Raw genomic sequence first — 24,212 nt, 5'->3', positions numbered from 1 at the left:
TCTTTTATTGCTAAACATACTCAACAAGATTGTCTACACTGCCTAGGGCCTGAAATATTGGTATAGACTGCATGTTAAAACCCTGGAGAACAGAGCCAGGGAATTTGGGAAAGTGGACTACTTCAGGTAGGTGAAGTAGTCTGAAGTAGCTTTGCAGGAGCAAAGGAAATGCTGGGTAACTAGATTTGTTCTCTTATGGAAAAGTGTTATGAAGCATGGGGCACTAGTGTAAGTACTTGGATTTGAACCTGAGTTGGTTTTACCTATGATGTGTGGCACTTATAAACTATGTTTTTGTCAGCTTCAACTGGTATTATTTTGTTCCAGAAAGCATTAAAGATTCTTTTAAGGAATAATTCTGCAGTCATGAAAAGTTTGTAAGTGCTCTTCTCTCTCCTGGAAATATGTGTAAAGTGCTCACCAGTCTCTGGGAAGGAAAGTTTCTGTCCTTTTTTCCTTATTATTCCCCCACCCCACATGCACATACACAAAGGCAAACAAAATCAACTTCTGCCTGAAGTCATTGCAGAAAATCAGTTTCCCGATTGTCCGCTTTCAGATGAATTTCCAGTGCCTCAGTTGCTGATGATGCTGAAGCATGTGCTTATCAGTCTTGTTGTTATCCAGAGTCTGAGCACTGCACCACTGTACTTTCCTGAGTTGTGGAGGCAGGTCAGAGAGGTTTCTTGCAATTCTTCCCTGTGACCACCCCCTCTTCAGTAAACATCATTGCTGCAAATCAAATAGATTATATAGCAACTTTGTACTGAGGAATAGGAGCAGGTGCCATCTCTGTGGTAAATCTTGACTCTAAAGACAGAAAAGCCAGCTTCTTGTATGCTTTTTGGAATGGCTGACTCAAGAGCTGCTACATACATGCAGTGTATTGACTGACCCACCTGCTTTTCCTCTGTATAAAAGGAGTTCCTGTTGGCTCTAATCTTCACTTCCTGATGCATTGCTTTTAGAAAGCAACATTATGTTTGCTCCCTGGGAAAAACATATTGTTCATGCAGTGAAACTATTCCCATTTGAGAAGCACATGCTGCAAAAGTCATTAAGTATCCATGTGACCAGGGGTGACTTCATGATGTTTGTATCCCTATTCATCTGTTTAGCCCAGAAATAAGTTCTGCACCTTTAGGACTGGTTCTGAGAGCTGAGGGGGGAGAAGAAGCACAGAGTTTGTTCTCAGGGACTGCCCTTGCTCCCCGCATCCTCCTCACAGACTGCGCTGTCTGCAGCGCAGACAGATGGGAGGACGGAGATCTTCTTTGCTTGAGTTAGTTTTTAGCTAGCTGAGGCAGAGAAGTTCTGGACTGTGTTTTTTGTTGGTTTTTTTGGACCTATTTAAACCTGCTCTGAACACCCAGAAGAGCCCTGGCAGCTCGCACCTGGGGCCCACTGGGCCGGGCCAGGTCTGCAGCATTGCCAGCACTGGAGGGGCCGAGCAACAGCCATCAAGGGACTTTCTGAATTTGTCATCTCTTTGGACTGGCAAGAGGTTTAATTGTTTAATATTGTTTGGTTTTTGTGTGGTTTTGGGGGTTTGTTTGTTTGTTTGGTTGGTTGGTTTTTTTTTGGTTTTTTTTTTTTTTTGTGCTATGAATGCTTTACCTGTTAAATAAACAGTTTGTTGCCTCTTTCATCAAGGAAATATTTTTTTCTGAACCTGCTGGGGGAGGAGCCACTTGAATCTGCTTTCTGGAGGGACCTCTTTGCAGGTTTTCTCCCAGATTTACCCTAAACCCGGACACCATGACAGAATTTACATGGATGTAGGTCTCAGGCAGAATAATAGGTTCAGCCTTCTCATTATTTCCAGTAGAAATGAAATCAAAATGTTTAAAAATACATGGAAAAAATATTTCTGCACTCCAAGCTTTTTGATACTAGATATTTAAAATAAAATATATATGGCTTTTTTGTCATACTTATTTAGATAAAAAATAACGACCATCTGGGTCTAACAGATTACTTTCTCCAGCTCCATTCAGAGGAACTCTTTGCACTATCTTCTTGCAAGTCATTAGAGTCAGAAGAATGGTGCCAAAAGACCAGTGCATGAAAGCATGTGTTTGTCCCATAAATGCATTTTACCTTCCTCTTTACCAATGTCTGACACTGCACTCTGACCACTCTAAAAATACATATTTGAACATTAGAGCTCTTCCTATAATTCTTTGCCTGCATGTCCATAACCAGAGTGTTCATTGCTATTTTTGGTTGACTGAACTTCTTATATATTTAAGTAGTTGTCATAGGGCTGGAATAATCTGGTACACAGGATGAATACAAAAAAGTTGTAATAGGAAAAAGTTGTAAGGAAAAATATTCGTTATGTTTTTGCTTTACAAGACTTATGGATGAGTAATTATGAAGGCAATCCTAGTGGCAAATTAGATTATCATGCACAAACCTGCACTTCATATTCTTGAAACTAGAGCCATATGACCTTGCTTTTTTTTGTTTCTAACCAGATGAGAATATACTATACTAAAATCTGAGGAAGCAGGTACTGCCTAAAGTAATCCTTCTTTCTGAGTGTACCTAAATCAAGAACATAAAGACTGGTTCTTAAGTTAAAAGAAATTGTAAACACAAGCCATCAGGCCCTGCTAGAAGCTAACCAGAATAGCTCAGTGGTAATTTTTGAACTGTGTATGCTATAGAGATTTTTGTTTTCCTTCTGCTATGCAGAGAAAATATCTAGAATTAAAAAATATAATATTCTCTAGAATATTGAATTTTCTTGAAGTAATATTTTTACTTGTAGTTATTTGAACAGGCAAAATACTGTTTGAAAAACTACAACAGTTAATGCTAGAGAATCCAAAGCAAGATTAAAATTTGTATTGCCAGCACAGCATTAATTGTCATTCCTCTGCATTTTGTTATGGTTACCAGAAATATGGGCAGAAGCTTCTCAGGGAATATAGTTCCATCTGAATAATAAATTTCTCTTCTTCATCATATATAGACATATGCTTCTTTAGGAGTAATTGTCCATTTATTTTTTCTGTTCTTACTTTTAAGTATCTACTTTTGTTGGATCATAATATCCACAATTTTCAAAGAATAGAACTTAATTCTGTCATACTTTTTTATTCCAACTTTCGGGGTTTTTTTTCTGTTCCTAACATTCCTATCAGAGCAGCAACTATGATGAGATAACAATATTATTTTATGAGAAAAGAAACAGGGACCAAAGGACTTTTTTAAGCCAATGAGTCAGCGGAAAGGCAGAATCCAGACCTACTTTCAAGCAAATCTGTGACCATGCTTACACTTCCATAACAAGCAGCTTGGTGTTTTGATTGCACTTGTGAGAATGTATGCAGATTAGATTTCAATTAGGAAGGTTAAAAATGAGAAACATGGAAGCTGACTGTAGTGAGAGTTTCTCTGCATTATGGCAGGGTAAGGGATCCTTCCCTGAGGGTTGTCTGTTACTTCTCCCTGCTAGAAAATGATACTGCAGAGGAACAGCCAATGAAATTACTTGTGACCTACATTGACTCTGGTTGGAAACTGGCCTCCTCCATGAAATGTCTTTAAATGACACACTGGTTTCTGCAATGAACATCCAGCTGTGCACTCTATGGCCAGCTGCCAGAATTTTGCTCAGTTCCTTATGCAGAGGTCATGATAACAGAACGGGTTCACTTGCAAACATCAATCCAACACATCCTGTCTTTATCTACCTGCCTTTATGCTCTCATTTTCTGCACAATTTGCAAGTTCCAGAGCACTTGGGACAGACTGTTCAAACAGACTGATTAATTCCCTTTCTGACTAATTCCTCTGCACTGTCAGCCCAGCATACCAAAGGCACATGCCCATAGGAGTGCCAGGCACAGTGAGCTAAACCAAAATACTATGGCTGAACTTTCCCTTATGGTTGTACTCAGGTTTTTGTTTGTTTGCTTTTTTTTTTTTGGTTTTTTTTTTTTTTTAATTTTGGTGAGGTGTGTAAAATTTTGCCATATGTAAAAGTAAGAGAAGGAAACAGACATCCAAAATATGAATGCACCAAATAGATTAAGAGGCAGTTGCAGATATTTGAGATGGGATGTGATGATTTCACTGAAACAATGAAAATGTTCCACTTTAATGGAAATAATTGCGACTTAATGCTAGGGGCTACTGCCAGCTCCCTAGCATGGTAATGTACTGCATATATAACAAGGATGACAGGGAACTGTGGAAGCATTTAATTTGGAAATAAGGAGTAAAATTAAGATAGACAATATGTCATTAATCATGTATGTAATCTGCCAACCACTCAACATCTCTCCTCTGGTGAACAAATTACTACCTGCTTTTAAAGACTCAAGAATAATCATGAAGTTGATCTGACATTAAAGGCCAAGGTGGAGCTCCTTTCTTGGTTTTGATTTTCAGCCTAAGTTTTCAGATCTGAGAGAGGATGAATGCCTCTAACTGAAAGCTAATGAGATCTACAGGGTATCAGCTTCTCATAAAATTACATCCTCACATTTGACCTCCAGAAGCTTATTCTTAATATCCCTGATGAAATAAGACTGATGTCTGAGTAGGTCTGATGATTGGTGTTTTAAGTACCTATGCAGAAGAGAAAATCAAGCAATAATTCTTTTTCTTCCTGAGTCATGCATAGCTAAGGGACCCAAAAATATCTATTAGGTTGTTTCCTGCCACAACAGCCACTTCTAACACAGCTGCAGAGTATTCATGGGAAGTACTTGATAAAATCACCATGATATCATTAGTAGCAACTGTGTTTCTGTCTTGAAATGCTTATCAGAGGAGAAGAAGCAAGAAAAATTAAATTATATTAGAGCTAGATATGAATATATTTATTTCCTCATTCATTTTTATATTTCTGGCTGAAAAATATACAAGCTGAGTTGTATATTTTTTATATGTCGTTTTTTTCAACTGTTTCTTCTTTTCACCTTTTTTTTTTTTTTTTTACTTAAGTCTATAGTTACTATAACAGAAACTTTCAAAATAAAACATAGGGAAGTGTAGAATTAATGACCTGTAGCTATTTCTGTCATTTCCATTAATTACCGGGAGGTGTATGCTAACATCATATAGGGAAGACAGACAAGTCAGATGCAAAATGAATGAACACAGCATCCACACACCTCACTGACTGTGTGTATATCCGATAAAACTGGTCAGATTCTTTCTTTCTCATCAAGAGTAGAAAAAAAAATCAGACTGTTTGGTTTGAGAGCCTAAACCCCACTGTTTATGGCTGCTAGTTCCCTTGACCATTCTGCAAAACCTTAAACATATTAATTCATTACAGAGCATTTGCTACTATGCTGTTTTAATGATCCTTTTGGCAGGACAAACTGTGAAAATTCCTACCAGAGCAGTAGTCCTAGAACCCCCCTCTCTAGGCCATCTGATTGATCTGAGCTGTTGTCAGCACTGAGCCACCAATGCCATGTAGTGACCATTCAGATTGGTGATGTGGCATATCACAGACCTGACAAAACTTGGCCGTGTTTAAGAACTTCTCTGCTTTATACAAATTGATGTATGCTCTTTTCTGTTATCAGAGCTTCCTCTTGTCTAGGCCAAATTTGTGAATAATGGCATAGAAATGCATGGACAATACAAGAACCATTCATCTGACATACAGAAAGTTTATTTTGATGACATTTCACCATGAATAGAAGTCCTGTTGCAAAAGCATTACATGGGCAATACATTTGGCATGTAATTTAAGTGCATTTTCTAAATGTACTTAAAATGCACTTTTGACTATGCATGCACTGCTAGAAAACATCTCTACAGGTATATGCACAACTCCAAACATGGACTTTAGTTCCATAATTTCTATAAGCTTTAACCACAATCTGCCCATCATGATGAATACATCACTTTGAACTCCTTTTGAATGGTTTGCAGACTCCAAGGGTTAAGTCCCTTTTTCATGAAAGAGCTGAGCAGATATTTTAAAGATTTTTAAAGTTGGAGTTGGTAACAAAATCTGTGCCAGGAGATGTGTTAGACCTTCAGCTCCAGGTAGCATTTTCTCCCTTGCCTGGACAGGTCACTGGACAGGCAGACGCATAGTGGTGTGAGTGCTCACTTTAGGTGGTGGTGAGTCAAGAGTTAGATGTTTCTGTTCTTCAGCCCAGGGACCCATAGCATAGCATTAAGGTCACCCTGAGTGACCTTAATGCAGACAAGAGCATGGTGCTGTGCAATAGAAAGTGAAAATCACAAGTTCTCCCTTTTCTACACAGCAATGAAACAATTGCATGTAGACTATGAGGATGCATGAAATGTTATGGTGTATGTGGTGTTGTGACCCAGCAGCCATGACAACAACAGTGCAAAGAGAGATTAACCCAATGCTCTTTTCCACCAACAGCAAAATTGTGGTGATTTATGCTGGTCCTTTATCCACAAGATGAAAAGTTGCTTTTCAGTTCTATGTTACAGGTCTTGTGGTTGCAAAGTTTAATAGTGAATAGACCAACAGTATCTTCTGTTCTGAGAATCAGAAGAAGTTAGAAAAAAAAAAAACCCTGACAGAACTGTTTGCTTGTCTTTCATTGTAATGCAGGCCTGTCAAGTCTCATGTGATGAGCATCAGACTTGGTCTTTTACCAGTGCTTCCTCATTCCCTACTGTGGCATCTCCAGTTCATGTATCAGCAGTGTGCTGTCATGCAGCCTGACATGTGAGTCTGGTCTGTTGGGATTTTAAGGATTTGCAGAATCTGCCAAAGTCACAAACCCAAGTATCTATACAGCAGTGAAGAATCTTCATCTGTTGCAAATACAACATGGTTTACCTCATGACAAGATTCTATGTACTTTATCTGTCTTCTAGCCTGCAAGGACTCCCTGCAGATTTTTTTTTTCAATGGCTGTGTATTGGAGATCTGTGCTTGAGACAGATCTTGTCTCAGAGCCAAATCCACTACCAATCTCTAGCTTAATTTCAGAACTTTATTTTGTTAATTTATGATTGCCTTCATGATGAATTGATGTTTAAAACTGGAAAGAAATGTTCCTGAGGTCTCTAATCACCATTTTCTTGCTCTCTACATTTCCTGTTTACCTAGTCAAAAGATCTCATATATTTTTTTTTCTTTTTAAAGAAATATCAAAAGAAGGCATACCTCAACATTTACCTTTTACAATCATAAGCCAGATTTGAAAACATGACAGGCTGAATGAGAGTGAATGACCTTTATTGCTTTGTGAAATACTCGTGACTCCCTTTTTTTTCTGTTCTCTGCATCCAAAGTCCAATCTCAGGATAAGCCAAATGGCATTCTGGAGTAAAAGAAACACTGTTTTCTAAAAGGTCAGCACAAAAAAAGAAAGCTATTTGACCTTGTGGAAGAGAACATGACAGAAAACTTTGTCTAGTGGTACTGATCTTTCATAACAGTTAAAAATATGTACGTAGTAAGAACATCTATTTTCTTAAATCAAAAATTGAAAGTACTTGTATGTTGATCTAAGAATTACAAGAAAGGAGCTATGATCATTAGTTAACTTTCTTTGCCTTATTATTCTCATATTAACTCAGATTTCTTCTACTTCTGAATCTCACTTACTTGCTAATATTACAGCATGGCCGAAACTTTGAAAGTTTTTAAAGCACAGAGAATATTTGCTCCCAATATATGCACTGAACTTGTGAAGTCACATTGCATCTGTGTTATCTTTACTTATGTAGACCTCTAGTGCAAAACTGAGAAACAGCTTTGTTAATATTCTCCATCATTTCAGAGTCCATACATTCAAAACAACTCACTTGGTTACAAACCAGCTGCCTCCTGGTGCCTTTGTTGTTACACATTTTATTACATTTCATATGCAGCTCTGAAAGTTATTGTTATCTTCTATGTGCTGTAGAATAATGTTTTGGGTTTTACATGTACATAAGTCTTATGTGCTATATACAAATATATTCACACTCAGCTATAACTATCTTACATGCAGCATGTTCATTCTGGGTTAGCCTTTGTGATGACTTATGTTATTTGAATGACTTTTTGCCATAACCTAAGGAAAACTAATACTTCTCTTACTTTCTTTAGTTTCAGTTAGCAAATAATAACCAGCTTGTTCTGTGAAACCCATTTGGTATGGGGAAAAAAATAATTTCTGTGATTGTAGGAAAAACAAATGAAAAGGAGGTAGTATAATCAATACACCTGAAAATCTGAATTGATATTCATGGCTATTCCTCTGGTGCTTCTACTACATCTGGTTAAAAGAATAAGGTACTTTATTAAACTGGATCCCCTTTAGGTTAACACCTGGTGAAAATACATTGTTCATAGAAATTAGGTTTAAACGGGAGCTTCAAGTATACTCCGCTTCAAAGCTCTCTGTTTTTCCCTAACTGCAATTGATAACACATACAATGTGCCCTGTTTTTAGAGGGAAATGGGTTGTTACTCATGATTTTTGGTAGGTATTCACCTAACATCAATAGTAAGACTAAATTGCATGCATTAAGAAAACCCAAAAGTGATTCTTAGCACCCATGCAGGTGGGTTTAAAATACTGAGCAAATTCAAGATGTCTACAATAGCAGAAACTGCAACACTCTGTGTTTCCTGCTGGAAAGAAGGGTGAGCTCCAAAAAATGCACACCTTTGAAAAATACTTCCTGTCTTTGTGTTATAGTGGGGTAGGTATAAACAGCTGCAAATAAAATTAAAAACTTGCAAAGCTAGAATGAAATTTCTTCTGGTATGCACTTTAATCCATATTCACATCTCTATGACACAATTTGTTTGTATCACAGCTCTTATGGGTGCTTCACTTCATGCAATGTATACCACATATGTAAAGTGGATAACCCACAGGGCATACTGCTGTTTCCAAGCTGCCTCAGCCAACACTGCTGCCTTCTCCTGCCCTTTCATCTGCCTGGGATGTGTCCAGCTCTCAAAACTTGGGCAGACATCTCCAGAGTCACCCATGGCTCATCTTCACCCTTTCATTAGAACAGAACTTGCCAAATCTTAAATCTGGCTCCAACACCCTTTATACATTTTTCTACCCTGTATGGACCTGTCCATTTTAACCTAAGGTAAATGGACTCAGCGTTAGAGGATGGGGTTAAGCGAAAGTGCTGAGACTGATATTTAAAACATTTTTGGATGATTAAGCACCACCGCATAATGACATCAAAAACGGTTGCCACCATCCAGAGGCGATGTCCATATGTCCACGTGGGGCTATGGCCATGGCTCAGCAGCACGACACGGAGCTGCCCGACCCTGTTTGTCAGCGATCGGACAAAAGCCAAGCGAGACAAGAGAAAGCAGGACAGAGGTGTGCGATGAGAAGCCAGCCCAGGGACAGTCACTGTGCACAGCAAGGTCATTGACCAGCAGTCCTAAAGCTGGAGGGTGCTCGGTCGCCCAGCCCCAGTGCTGGAGGTGGGCCACGGGGCGCGGCCGTGAGAACGGGACCAGCCCGACGGCGGGAGCGGGATAACGGGGCTGGAGCGGGATAACGGGGCGGAAGCGGCCCCGCGTAGCGGAGCCTGCGGGCGCGCCCTCCCCCTGCCCGCAGAGGGCGCTGTGCAGCCCCACGCCCAGGCCCCGGTGAGCGGCTTCCGCAGCCACCCGCGCTCCCCCGGCCGTCGCTGCTCCTCCTGGCTGCGGGCGGTCGGGGCGGGAGGGCAGTGTATCCGCCGAGCCGGCGATGCCTGCTCCGCCCGCCCCGTCTCCGCTTTCCGCCTCAGCACTGGCACAGCACGCCGCGCCCCCGCCCCAACACAGGACCCCCGCTCCTTGGCCCCGCCGCCCTCTGCGGCCTCGAGCCGGGATCGCGGAGCTCCGCGCTCGCCGTGCTGCCCGCCCCGGCCCCGCCCGCTCGCGGCCTGACGCCGAGCACCCCGGGAGCTGTAGTCCTTTCTCCTAGAGCCGAGGGCGGGGAACCCAGGCAGCAGGACTACGACTCCCGGGAGGTCACGGGAGAGAGGGCGGGGCAGGTCGGGGGCGGAGCGGGGACAGCTCCGGTGCTGATCTCGACGCGGGTTTGCCGGCAGAGCCCGGGCGGGCGGCGGCGGCTGTTGGCGTGCGGGAGCGACAGGCAGCGGGCGGGCGGCGGGGCCGCGCCCGGCGATGAGGCACGAAGCGCCCATGCAGGTCGGTCCCCGGGCCGGAGCCGAGCGAGGGGTGCGGCGGGCGCGGTGCAGCCGAGAGCCAGGACGAGGCAGGAGCCCCTCGGGCCGGCCGCCGGGCCGGCTCTGCTGCTGCGGGCAGAGGGTGACGACACCCCTTGCGTGTAGGGGGCCCGGGGCATGTGCGAGGGGTCGTGTTCCCGGGAAGGAGGGCCCGTCGCGGGGCAGCGGGCGGGTTTCGAGTCACATCGAACGGTGTTTTTCAGATACTGTCCCCGCAGCGCCGGTCGCAGCTCTCCTGGGACTGACTGGCTGTCAGGTGTTGGATGATGAGCTGTACCGAGGTCCTGCCGAGGTGCGCAGGAAGTTGGCACGATGCCTTCACCTGTGTGTCATGGAGCAGTTGTCCATCTACACCGGGCAGAGGTGGCTCATGGCTACAGCTGGGGGTAGCAAAGAGGGGCCCCTTCTCAGCAGTTTTTATGTATGGAAAGATTGTTTCAAAGGTGGCTGAGGGGAGAAAAAAAATTAGGAAGTGGGACATAATTTGTAAATTATCTCCTTTCCCAAGGAAAGAAATGAAAACAATTTTCCTTAGTTTTTCATATCCTGTTGTCACTGGCAATAGGTATATCTAGACAAGGTACATTTATAGCAGACACATCCAAACACAATGGAGAAGGGCAATAGCAAGCCAAAATGCTGCTTACAGATATTTAAGAAGCTATCATAAAATTATGATAAGAAAGGCCACAAACAAAGCTATTAAATACAGGAGTTGGCATGACAATTCAGCTCCTATCACTCAGCAAAATTATTAGATATGTCAGTGTGAGTTTATTGTAGAAGCATTGGAGTACAAGAGCCTGCCAAGCCACTAAGTGCACAGAGAATCTCATATACACCTTTTAGTTAACTGATCTAGCTGCATCTGGAGTCTGTTGTCCTCCTTCTGCCACTCCCCCTTTTGGAAGTGTACTGTGGAAGCTTGTTCACTTACTGGTTAGATACTCACTAACCTCCAGCTCAGAGGCACTCAGTTTATGCTATTGATAAGATCCAGTGTCTGCTCCAATATCTATCAGTCTAAATAGCTCTTATTGCACCATGACCAGATTACTGTCCAGAGAAACAAGCCATTGTTTTGTTTGCTGTTTTTTTATTTGGTTCAGTTTTGTTTTGTTTTTATTTCTGCCATAAGATAAGCTTATATTTCTTCTCATCTTCCTGTTAACCTTTCTGGGTGTTTTCCCATTTGAACTTGGCTTTCATAAACACACTTGAACAGAATTTTCACTAGTGCTGTCTCATCAGTGCCCTACACAGTGGCATTAGTATTTCACTTAGTCTCTTAGCCTGATGCAGCTTCTCTGGCAAACAAAAAGGTACACAGTCTTTCCTAGTCTCATGACCCTGAGTGCTGTACTAAATAGAGTAAATGGCAGAAAGCTTTAGCCATCTCATTTTCATTCGTTCATATTCCCTAGTAAATCTAAATGTATTTTTTCTGGACTACCTGTGCTGACACAGCTTTTATTTTTTCTTTTCATAGCAGCACTATTTTGTGGCCTCCTAATATCCTGTGTTATACTAACCCTCTTAGGACTGTATCTCATTTTGCCACTAATGCTACCTAGAGTGGGAATTAGAAATATGCTTTCTAAGATACCCTTTTCATAGACAAAGTAAACTTAGGTTAAAGAAAGTGAAATGATGGATAATTTGTGAGTTCACCACAAGAATCCAGGTGCTAGAGCCTTGTAAAAACTGTTTTTAACTACCTTACATTCTACTGTCATGGGCTGCTCCTGGCAGTGTGGCCATATTCATGCTAGTTCTGCTGATATGAAGCAGGTAGAGCTTCTCTGAAGTATTTTAACATCTCAATTTCTTCTTGGTATTCCCCAACTTCGCTTTTCAGTGTTCTGCTTAAAAAAACCCTTGCATAACAACATGTTTCTAATTGTGCTGGGATACATTTACATATATACATGATTCTGACCCCATAATACCTTGAAGCAGATAGGCTTTTCCTGATGCTGCCAAGTACATTAGTTTACAAGCTGTGCTCTGCAGATGGCTGGCAATCAGTAAATTCCAAATAAGTGGCTGGTGCATTGTCTACTGAACCTTGTTAATTCTTATTAGTTGGTTAAAAATAAATGCTTAAGATTTGTGAGAATTGGCTGTGGTCTGCATCTGTGGATATCAATGTTAAGATCACATCAAAAATATAAGACAGTAAGCAGCTTTCCCAAGGTGTAGAAAAGAAGAAAAGAAAAGTCATAGGATGCCTCTGAAAGAGTTAAGATACAGTCCCTAGATTAGTCTGATATTTCACCTCAAAAGTAATTAATTTATTCATGGCTGGGTTATTTGTCACAGTGTTCTTATACATAAGGATTTTGGTAATATTTTAACTACTCTGATGATGTAAGTTGATCTACACAGGAAAGACAACTATGTGCAATGAGTGCCACTCCGTTGCACATCCTACATACCGTTTGGTAAGTTAGAGTCATTGAATTTTTCCATTGTATTCCATTGTTTCAATATCCATTGATTACGTTTGACTAGTTATATTTTGCAAAAGACAGAAAGAATGCCTTGAAAAAGTCTGCATATGCAGGAAACTCTGTTTTTACTAAAATATCAACTAAAGTCAGCTGCTGTATAGAAAGAAATAGAAGCGTATATATTTCTACCCTGTATATGGGAAAGAACCATTTCTCTTTCCACTGCAACTATGTGTGTATAAACACTGATCAGTCAGTGCTGTTCCACTCTTGTCTGGCTGAAGTGATCTATTAAAAAGGACCTCAGTTACCCCACTTTCAGAGGCAGGCTGTACAACACTAGACAGGAAGAGAGTATTGCTCTTTTAAACAACTTTAAGTTCACTAATCAGTCTCTGTCCTCACTGTACATAGAAGGAAGACATTTTCTCTGGATTAATGATATTTTCCTTTAAGACATGGCTGTTATTAGAGTCTTTAAAAGGAAACAACTTATTTGCTAAAGGTGTGAAGGAATAAATCTCAGTGCTTTCAATGTCAGATTTCCATGCCTTTTGCACCATATTTTCCAGGGGTAAATCATCCTATACTAAGCATGCAGAGTGGGGTGCATATATAAGTGCAAACTAAAGTTGTGTGCAGACCAGGGACATCACAGCAGCCTGCGCTGCTCAAGTAAGAAATCTGTTCAAATTGCTTCTGCCAAAGAGTGAGGCCTGCCAACGCATAAAGAGTCACATAGCCAAATGTTCATTATGATCATGAAGGTGGCAGGTAAACACAGTTTTTCTGACATTTGTTCTCAACCCTACTCTATTTTCACCTCTTCTTTTGGGATCAAGGAAAAGGCTGAACATGAGACTTGGAAAGCACCTGGGTCTGAGCAGAAAACTCTGCTTAATGATTGAACTTGCCTATGCCCTTAAATAATCCATGTTTAAAGAGTTTAGAGATGTGCTATAAGCAGGAAAGCACACAAACTATCCTGTATTTGTCCTTGCACCATATTCAAATTGGCAACATAACTCCTCCTGGCTTTGATAAGGAGCAAGCATGTGAGATCTCCTGTCTATAGGTTTTCTCTTCATTGTCTTGAGCTTAGACTTCTCAGTTGACTCTCAAGTCTGTCCCAAGTTCTGTAGGAAATGTCTTGAGACTGCTTTTGGTGCTAATGAATACAACCCTGTGCATTTTCTCTTCAATTTTACCAAATAAGGGCAAAATTGTACTGAAGAGAAAACTCAAGAGTGTTTTGTTGAAAGTGATGGTTAATATATCCATTTAACCTTTGAGAAAAGAACTTTGTCAAAATAAAGGGGTGTGTTTTACTTTACTGGAAACAGAATATCATAACGTTCATGAGGTTTATTTGGTTCTCATCCATGTATGTAATGGTTAATTACAGGTGGGATCGCTACATTCCTAGTGATTGCTTCCAGCATAACTTCCAAAGGTGGAACATAGCATCATCACCATCTTCATATTTTACATATGGCTACAACAGCAGGGAAAAGTACTGTCAGGAGTGAGCTGACATATTAGTACCTTGGGAAGTGGATTACATACTTAATTTTTAAGTCAGCAGCTTGCATTTAAGAAAGAGAATGCTACAGGCTTATTCAAAAAGTTCAAGAGGACCAAGCATTTTTATTTCCCTTACAGTCAGCAGAAATACAGGTGTATTTCTTTAGGGTATCATTTAGATTGTGAGCACAATGTGGATTGTGCTTGGAAGAATTTGTCTTTTTGCTTACTACAGAAGGAGTGAGTTTAGGAAGTAATGGCAAAGTCTTAGCAACAGCACAGAGTTTGATGTTTCTTTACACTAGTGCAGGCTCATTTGGGTTTGGGACAGGAGAAAGGATCACTGTCAGTAGTCCAGGGAGACTGGTTCAGTAGCCTAAATTTAGAGTCTCCAAACAGTTTCAATTATTACCTCACTAATCCTCCTGAAGAAATTAGTCCTTTCCTATGCCTTTTGCATCCTGTAATAAGTGGACATACTCCTGCTCCTGAAATAGAAATAGCTTCAATTCTATATTCAACATGCCTGTAATTCTGCCTATGATAATGCAAGTAATGACTCTGTAAGTTTACGGCGTAGTGAAAGTGTTGGGTTTTAATATTTTTTTTCAGAAATGTTAAGGAAACTGCTGCATGAGTAATGCACATAACCACACTAATTTAGAGGGGCATTGAAATTTCTGTGGGTAAAATGTGTATTTAAAACTATCCACAGGAAACACGCTATTACTCAGAAAGGCTACACAATGTACATGGTTTAGCAGGACTATTATTAGAATCTAGGTCTCCTGATTTCTCTGCTCACTGAATCATACTGTTTCTGAAGTGTTAGGCATTAAAGTATGTGGGGATGAGTTGGAAGCTTCACAGGATTCAGGGCAGCAAATGGATGAAAGCTTAAACCTCTTTTTGTAAATCTGAAGCTGGTTGAAGAAGCTATGTGAAAGGCTTCCTAGGAGATAAAAGAAAGAATATGATATTCCTCCTTGCTACAAGGGGTAACTACTGCTTTCAGCTGCAGCACAACAGAGGGGAGCCATCAGGGCAGTGGAACAGGCTGCTGTAGCAACACACAGTGGTCACAGATCTGGCACCCACAGCCACTGCAGTCTTTGATCTGATAGACCTTATTGACTTGTTGCAAACTCTACGCAACATCAGCATGCCCTGTGTTATACTGCTTTACAGCAACTTGGAAATCAATATTTGATTTCCTTTTGCTCTAAGCAAAATATCCCCAAATAGTTATACAATACAGGACAGTAATGAAAGTTTCTCTTTTTTTCTATAGAAATAATAAAGCTGAAAGATTAGTCATGTGTATGCTTGACAATATTCAGGTTTTAATTCTGAATCTTCTTTGTTGCATAGCTGTGGAAGAAGTGAATAAATTTTAAGGCCAATGCAAACACTCAGGTTGCAAGTGTATAGGTACCCAATACTGCATTTAATGAAGAAGGAAATTCTGAAATTGAATTCTGAAATAAAATGTCCTCTAGTCTATAATTTATGAAATATATGTCTGACACTGAATTCTCTATTAAAAACTTGCTACTTCCAATGTTTTCTTCAGAGATTTTTGTCCCCACTCCTGTATGCCTCTTCAGTAGCCCAAAGAAGCTGGCATCATGTTTTTGATGCTATGAGATAGCAGAATTATCTAAAACATTATACAGTAAAATACTCAACATTATACAGTAAAATACTAAAATATTAAAATTTTGCTGAGAGTGTGGGTTAGTGCACAGCTGTCATCCTGGTTCCAGTTGTCCTTTCTGATTGCCCAAATGCATTCTGAGATTCCTAAATAAGAAAGCTTTTACATGAGCTGCTTTTCTGTAAGCCTTTATGTTAGGTTATGGTGTCTGTCGTTCTGTCTCAAATCAGCATGCAAAAGTGTTGTTCTTAGAATAATCATAATCAAAGAACTTCCACAGGCTCTCAAAATACTTGGTAATTTACTTGAAAACTCAGCCAAAACATTCTAAGTTCTTTATTTTTGCCATTTGTTTTTGAGCAACCTAGGTAGAACTTTGGTCACATTTTCACTCTAATCTCTACAATTTTTGTGAAAGCCTAAGGTGTACTTTTTATAAATAGATCTTTGAAATCTCTAGAGCAAAATAGGTTGCTCTTTAACAGTATTCAGCAATCTGTGCTTATTCAGGTGTCTTATATGGGTTAAAAACTGTATTTTAAGGACTCAGATTTCAAAATGTTGATTCATCCAGCAGGACCTTGACACTGTTGGGAGTGCCACTGCAAACCTCAACAATGCCAAATACAAGGTCTTACACCTGGTTCATGGCAATTCCAGGCACACCCACAGGCTGGGCAGAGAAGTGCTTGAGAGCAGCCCTGTGGAGAAGGACTCAGGGGTGGTGGCTGATGAAAAACTCACCATTAGCCCGCAGTGAGTGCTCCCAGCCCAGAAAGCCGAGGAAATCCTGGGCTGTATCCAAAGCAGCGCTGGCCAGCAGATTGAGAGAGGAGTTGTACCCCTCTGCTCTGCTCTGCTCTGCTCTGCTGAGACCCCACCTGGAGCACTGCATCCAGCTCTGGGGTCCCCAGCACGATGACAAGGAGTTGTTAAAACAAGTCCAGAGGAGGGCCAGGAGGTTGGTGAGAGGGCTGGAGCACCCCTGCTGGGAGGACAGGCTGAGCAACTGGGGCTGCTCAGCCTGGAGGAGAGAGGATTGTGCGGGACCTCACAGACACCTTCCAGTATCTGAAGGGGCCTACAGGGAAGCTGGAGAGGGATTCTCTGACAGGAACTGGAGTGCCAGGGCAAGGAGGAATGGATACACACTGAAAGAGGGGAAATTTAGATTAGATATTAGGAAAAAATTATTTATTGTGAGAGTAGTGAGACACTGGCGCAGGTTGCCCAGGGAGGTGCTGGATGCCCCAGGCCTTGTTCAAAGCCAAGTTCAATAAGGCCTTGAACAGCCTGGTCTGGTGGGAGGTGTCCCAGGTAGACTGGGACTAGGTGATCTTCCAAATCTTAATATTCTATTAATCTAAGTGCCACTTATGATGATGTTGCATTAATATTGCAAATTCAAAAAAACTACAGAATATACTGGTACTGGAAAAATATCAAGACTTAATTTTAGAGGTGTATATACTCACTATTTAATGGTATGATAAATTATATTATAATAAATAATGGTATGATAGGTATGAACTAAAAGCTGGTAAAGGAAAAACACTTTGAGTAAATTTTTAGGGATGGTAATAGATAGCAACGTATTTACATAAAATGAATGGTTCAAGAATTTTATTAGATGTAAAAATTGCTAAGCTTCTGTTTGAAAATATACCTACTGTGTCAAAATGAAGCATTGATCTCTTATTTCTCTCTTATACAAAGAAAGTGTCATTGCATTTTCACCATCTATTCATCACATTTTCTGAAAACAAGTATTTTTAATGATATACTCAAGAATTCTCCCAGATTTTTAGAATTATTTTTTTCTTTTTGTACCAGTCACCAGTCATTTTTACATCCTCTATTGCTAGCAGAACTACTAATAGATACCGGAATCACAAAAAATAATTAGATCTCTGTGCATTTCTTGAAGTTCACATTGAAGCATACACATGACTAACCTTTCAAGAAGATATTCTTCTTGAGCTTCATTGATACCTGGTATGAAAAACTCCAATAAAATCTAAATGTTTCAATTTTTTATGATAAAAGAGACAATAAAATATTTCTTTTTTATTTTGAATTACAGATGGCATCCGTTCAAGATTCCAGATATGGCCAGAAAGATACATCTGACCAGAACTTTGATTACATGTTCAAACTGCTCATTATCGGCAACAGCAGTGTTGGAAAAACCTCCTTTTTGTTCCGATACGCTGATGATTCCTTTACATCTGCATTTGTAAGCACGGTTGGGATCGATTTCAAAGTAAAAACAGTTTTCAAAAATGAAAAAAGAATTAAGCTACAGATTTGGGTAAGCTAAAAAATAATTCTGTGAATTAAACAAACTGTAGTAGTTTTGATAGAATTTACACAACTGCAGGTTTGATAGAATTTACACAACTGCAGGTTTGCATTGAGTGTCATAACCCTTATATATTTAGAGAGTGAGAGCATAGGAAAGAAATAGCAGTTAATTTTTTCTTGCATAGTTTTTCTGCCTTGAATATTAGAGTGCAAACAGCATTTTTAAGGTATTGAAGTACAGTTCTTTATCATTATTTGAATTCCTTTTAGAAATAATATAGGTTGACACATATTAATATCTGTGTAATGAGCTATAAACATCTGTACAATATGTAGTCTATTGAAACTGACACATTATATCAAAGTACCTCGAAACACTAATTTTAAGATCGGGTGTCTTGCCTTAAAAAATTATGAATGCATGCATGAGCTACAATAGTTGATGCATAACAGAAGGCATAATTTTTTGCACTGTCATCCTGATCACCTGAAACATCTTCCATCTTCTGCTGAGGAAGGAAACTTGTGCAAAGAGATAGTGTTACCCAGGCATATAAACCCGCTCATTCCTTGCCTATACCTTAGAGACAGTAGAAAGATATGCGGTGGAGAAAAATGTGATGAGAGGGAATAGGTTTCCTTTTCCACCAGTTCTCATCAAAAATAAATGATAGTCAAAACTTATTCCATAGAATCATAAAATATCCTGAGTTGGGAGGAGCACCACTCCTGGCCCTGCACAGAACCAACAGAACAATCACTCCATATGTCAGATAGTCCTGTCAAAAACTTCTTGAATTCTGGCAGATTTGGTGCTGTGACCACCTCCCTGGACAGCCTGTTCCAACACCCAAGCACCCTCTGAAAAAGGTGAAAAACTTTTTCCTAATGTTCAACTTATATTTTCTAATATTCAGCTTAAAGCCCCCATGACACAGCTTCATGCCATTCCCTTGGGCTCTGCCACAGGTCATAGAGAGAAGAAGTGAGTCCCTGCCCCTCCTCTTCCCCTCACAAGGAAGTTGTAACTTCCTTGCATGAGGTCTCCCCTCAGTCTCCTCCAGGCTGAACAGACCAAGTGACCCCAGCTGCTCTCCATATGGCTTCCCCCCAAGGCCTCTCACTATCTCTTTGGATGCTTTCTAGTACCTTTGCGTCCTTTTTTGTATTATGGTGGCCAAAATCACACACAGGACTTGAGGTGAAGCTGCCCAGTGCACGATGCCTTGTAGTGGCTACCTGGAACAGAGGCTAGACCAGACTGAGAGTAAAAGCAAGTATTAAAGGCCTTCAACAGGTACACCTTGGGCAGTCAGAAGCCTCCGAGAGGCTACACCCAAGATGGACAATGGTCAGGATCTGTTTTTCAGACAGATATGTTTGGTCCATTTACGTATCAGGGGTTAATCCTCCAACTGCAGCTTCAGGTAATGAAGTCATATACCCCCAGTTTGCTCCTGCCCCCAACTCATTTTTGTTTGCACTTCTGGGGCCTGAGACAGTAAGGTGTCCTTCAGCTTCAGGCCTAGGGGAATTGTTTTCTCTGACCAAAATCTGAAGATAGTAGCTAACACTCTATATAATGTTTTAGAGTTATACATTAAAGCAGTACAGAATTTGAAAAATTTAAAAGCTAAAATCCTAAGGCATCATTCCCCTGAAAGCCACAATTCCTCTAGGCCAGAGGAATACAGAGCAAAGTAGGAGAATCCTTCCCTTGCCCAGCTGTGCCTGGTGCACTCCAGGACATGGTTGGATTTAGGACAGATTCACTGATACATCCCCTCATTCTTGGGTGATAGGGTGATACTAAAAGGAGAGGGAGAAATAGCAAGACCTTTAGTAATGTGGAGCAAGAGCTGCAGGTCTTCCTGGTGTGCTTGAGGACTTAGAGCAGTGTTTCCTTTGTGAAATGTTAGTAAGAGCCTTAATCCCCAGATTTTCCCTTTTTAAAATGTTTTTTTTTTTTTTTTTTTTTATGGGTATGAATAATTTAAAATTCATTTAATGATGGACAGCCATTAAATCTCAGAAAATCTTGGTTCAAATCTGACCAGTTCATCTAACATGATTTAAACAGCAGATAAACTGTATATTTTCTTAATATAGTACAATGGAGAATTTTCCAGGGTTCTCAAGACCCTATCTCATTAGGCTTCAGCCCTTGGTATCTCAAATAATTTATTGTTTTGTCCCCTCCAGGAACTAGAACATAAACTTTTTGCCTCTCAATTATTTTATGCTTAGCTTATCATTATTATTATTAGTATAACAGTGGTACATGCTAGGTAACTATATATCACATGAATATAATGTGATACATTTATATATAAACACTTCAATAACATGCTGATTTCATTTTAGTAGTTTAATGTTGAAGACCACATTGACAGAACCTTATTATTTTTTTTATAATGGAGCAATAAAATTGTGTTCATATTACAGTTTTTACACAGTTCTTCTTTTAATTACCAAGTAACCATTACAGTAGGTTTTATTGTTCATGTCTTTCCTAGCAAAAATAGCAATGTTGGTTTACAAGGTTGTCATGTCATTAGTTTGACACCAGTATATTTTTTGCCTCTCCATGTCACAAATATGTGCTTAGCTCAAAGGTGTCCAGTGATCTCGATGTGTTATGGTCTATCCCTGGCATAGATGGGATGTAGCAGCTGTGTTCTTCCCAATTGTAGCAAAATGCATTTTGTTGTTCTTTGCATGGCATTAACATCAGAGTCCAAAGAGGCTCTGACAGTTCTTGCCTGAAAAAACCAAAATGATTGAAACAAACCCAAGAGCTCTGTGTTCCTTGGGGAAGAGGAAACAGAGGGTCAGAGCATAGAAGAGACCTTCCTGTTTGAAGAGTCATGTGCTGGGACGTAGGGTTAGAGACAAGACTTCAGATCACACTTTCATAGGAAAGGGGTTTTGCCAAATTAACTCAAATTGCAACAGCTCACTTCTAGCTGTCTGTGCTTTTTAGGTGGAGTGTTCTGTGTTGGAGCACTGTGTTGCAGTTAAGCTTGCTAGTAAATCCTTTGATTGTTGCACCTCTGAGACCTTCAATAAAATTAGTAAGGGATCTCAGAAAGCTATTCTAGTGCACAAAATCTGAAATAGAGCACTATTATCCTGTCTCCTAAGTTATATCCAGAGGAGAATTGTTCTTAGTAGGCATTGTCTATATATGTAGCTAGTGTCTATATTATATTATACTTTATTTTTATTTGTTATGCAATAACATTCTAAAATGAATAGTGTTCTTGTAATATCAATTTCCATTTTATTTATTTATTTGTTCCTTTATGAAAGACAATTTATATTAGAATATAAAATCAAATGAATCATAGCAAGTGTGAGTTGATGTTAAATCTGAGTAGAAGCATGAGGTTATAATACTTGCATGAAGTTTTAACACTTCCCCCAAAATCAGCAACAAACTATTTGGTGGCATCATGTGATAGCTGATATTCAGCATATATGAAATAAATTATTGAAAATCTCACAGTTTTGTAAACTCAGACGACTGCAGATGCAACTTTAACATGTGTTTTGAATGACAAAATTAGAACTGATTTACTTTGCCATGTGCTTAAGTGAAGAAATACATGGAATGATGCTGCTCTGCTATTCTTGCTTGACAATAAAATGCAGAAATATATAAATAGTAATGCTTTTAAGTCACTGAAATTCCCTATGTAGACACACAATCAATCAAATCCAATTTTTCCTGTTACAATTTTGTACATATTCTTCTAGGTTAATGTTCCTGTTTAATAGTACATTCAACAAGATACTTTCTGTTCTACTTGAAACCTGTAGGAGCTTGCAGGTTCCGTCAGAATAAGATTCTCATATGCTTACCAGTGAAGGTTACAGGTTTGTTTAAAGTCAGCATGGGCACTCAAGGAAGCAGAGCAATTATTTAATAATAAAATTCACAGTGTATTATCATGGATCAGCTAGGAAGGGTTACCAGAATGAGGCAGGTGTTGTTTACATACTGGGATGCCCTGCAAGTCTTTTCTTTAAGGTTTTTTCTTGTTTGGAGGCAATAGTGTCTTATTCTTGAACTGTCTTCTTTCATTTTTCAAGTCAGAGAGAATGGGCTCCATTTAGTCCTTGCTATAATATAATTTTCAAAGGGTGAGAAAGAGCCTGCTGGGAGCACTGTAACATTTGCTTCTTTTCCTTCTGAGCAAAACATCTTCTTTCCACAGTGTTTACTACTGGAATTGAAAGAAGCTCAGAGTTCAAGTGCTATATTGATTAGTGGTAGCATATTACTTTGTCACAGGACCACCATCTGGCCCTGAAATTTTGTTTCACAGCACATTTTAAGTGTGACAATCTGCTATTGACATTAGGAAGACAGAATATTAACATGTTTCTTACCTTTTAGAGGACAGGAATCCAAAAAAATTGTGCTTTACCTAAAAAGGTATTGATTTCTCCATTGAAACTATGCAAAAATTTTGTAAAGAAAACATATATGTATGCAGCACATATAGACACAGGATAAAAGTCCATTAAGGGCCTTTAGGGTGTTTTACAGTGTCAAATAATTAAAAGTAATATATTTTTCCTCCATTTGGTTTGAATTGGTAATATTAAAGGAAAGAGCTGAAACTCGTAGGCTATAAGATTTTCTCACATTCAAACTTACATTGAATTTTAAAAAATGATTTTTCAATATTAATTCAGACAAAAATACATTATAACTAAAACTATTAAAAGCTCAAATGTATGTAAATCAGAAAATAAAAATAAGAACCTTTTAAATCTATCTGTAGTTGTAGTGTTGTAAAACCTTGCATTACTTTTTTGAACTGTCAATGATATAATACAAATAATAGCCTGCGATAGTTTATGGAGAAATTATAGGCTTATTTGGACAGTAGAATTTGTTAGCTAACATGTCAAAATAAACCATAGAATAGGGAGGAAAAAAATAAGGAAAAATAAAGTCCAGATATTGTCTCTTAGAAGAAAGCATAAAATTTTCAAAGAGAGGTATAACATATTTAACTAACAGTTTATCCATATCTTGTCTTTGGCTCATTTTTAAAATTTACTTGATCAGAAGCCTCAGTGATTTCAAACTGATTTCAGTACAAGTTTTGATTGAGGAATAAAGTATCAAGTTTTCCCTCTGTGATCTGTGTATTGTACAAAGGAATTATAACTGTATTCATACAACAATATCTGATTGTAGCACTTTGGTGCAAATATCAAATAAGAACAATGCACTGCCCTTTGCTGCTTAGATGGCTTTTCCCTGGGACTAGCTGTAGAATTCAAGAATTGGGTGCAATAAACACATAGAAAGATATCCTCCTAGAGAAGACAGGATAAATGATGCTTGTGTCAGCATTTCCTTCTCAGAAGTGTCTGTGACAGTTTCATTTGATACCCAAAATGTTGCTTCCTTCACATCAACAGCTTCTATAAATTATCATAAGGCTTAGGGACTAAGTGAGGACTAGGTTTTGTAAGCTGACTGAGAAAATACAATGTCATCATTCAAAAACTAAAACTATTAGAACTATTAAAAAAAATCTATAAATATTAGGCACGTGATTTTTCCTTTTTTTCTCTACAAGCTTCCTAACAGTCCTTTAGCAGTACATAGAATTCAAATAAAATAAAAAAAAAAAGAAAAAAAAAAAGAAAGAAAAAAGTGTGAGAGAGTGTGTATGTGTGGTAGAATGGTCTGTAGAGTACCAATATGCATGAATATTGTCTTGATACTGAGGTCTTTGGGGGTATTCTGCAGTAACTTAAAAGTGTGGAGGCAGTGCAATATTGCAGAAATACCCTGAAACACTGACTGGGGCTATAAGAATCCGTTCAAGAATCGGTAAATACACTGGTTCAGTAGAAAGATAGTGAAAGCTGAAGCAATAAGAGGTAGGAATAGTATATGGAGAAAGAGGATAGCAAATGTAGCATGTATTTCATCACAGGATTTTCAGTCACATCTGTCTCTTCTGAGTGTTTTTAATTCCTATGATAGCCAGTGCAAACTATATTTCATTATTCCTTCCTCAGCTGCTGGTAACAATGTGTAGCTGCTACTTTGAATACACAATTTTTTTAGATGA

General features: G+C 39.4%; 1 protein-coding gene across 2 annotated transcripts in view; it reads left to right on the top strand.

The window, feature by feature from the left end:
- Positions 1-10,108: 10,108 nt before the first annotated feature.
- Positions 10,109-24,212, top strand: part of RAB3C (RAB3C, member RAS oncogene family) — a 115,562-nt gene continuing 101,458 nt past the window's right edge. The window contains exons 1-3 of one of the 2 annotated variants that reach the window (XM_041470816.1): positions 10,109-10,155; positions 17,014-17,029; positions 17,888-18,115. In XM_041470816.1, coding sequence (XP_041326750.1) covers positions 10,109-10,155; positions 17,014-17,029; positions 17,888-18,115 — 291 coding nt within the window. The remainder of the gene's footprint in view (positions 10,156-17,013; positions 17,030-17,887; positions 18,116-24,212) is intronic. The other variant, XM_041470817.1, reaches the window with a different exon arrangement.

This window comes from Pyrgilauda ruficollis, unplaced genomic scaffold (assembly GCF_017590135.1).
Source record: "Pyrgilauda ruficollis isolate IOZ18807 unplaced genomic scaffold, ASM1759013v1 scaffold25, whole genome shotgun sequence".
In the NCBI taxonomy this organism is placed as follows: Eukaryota; Metazoa; Chordata; class Aves; order Passeriformes; family Passeridae; genus Pyrgilauda; species Pyrgilauda ruficollis.
Note: the sequence above shows the minus strand (reverse complement) of the source record. Positions and strands in the feature narration are given on the sequence as shown.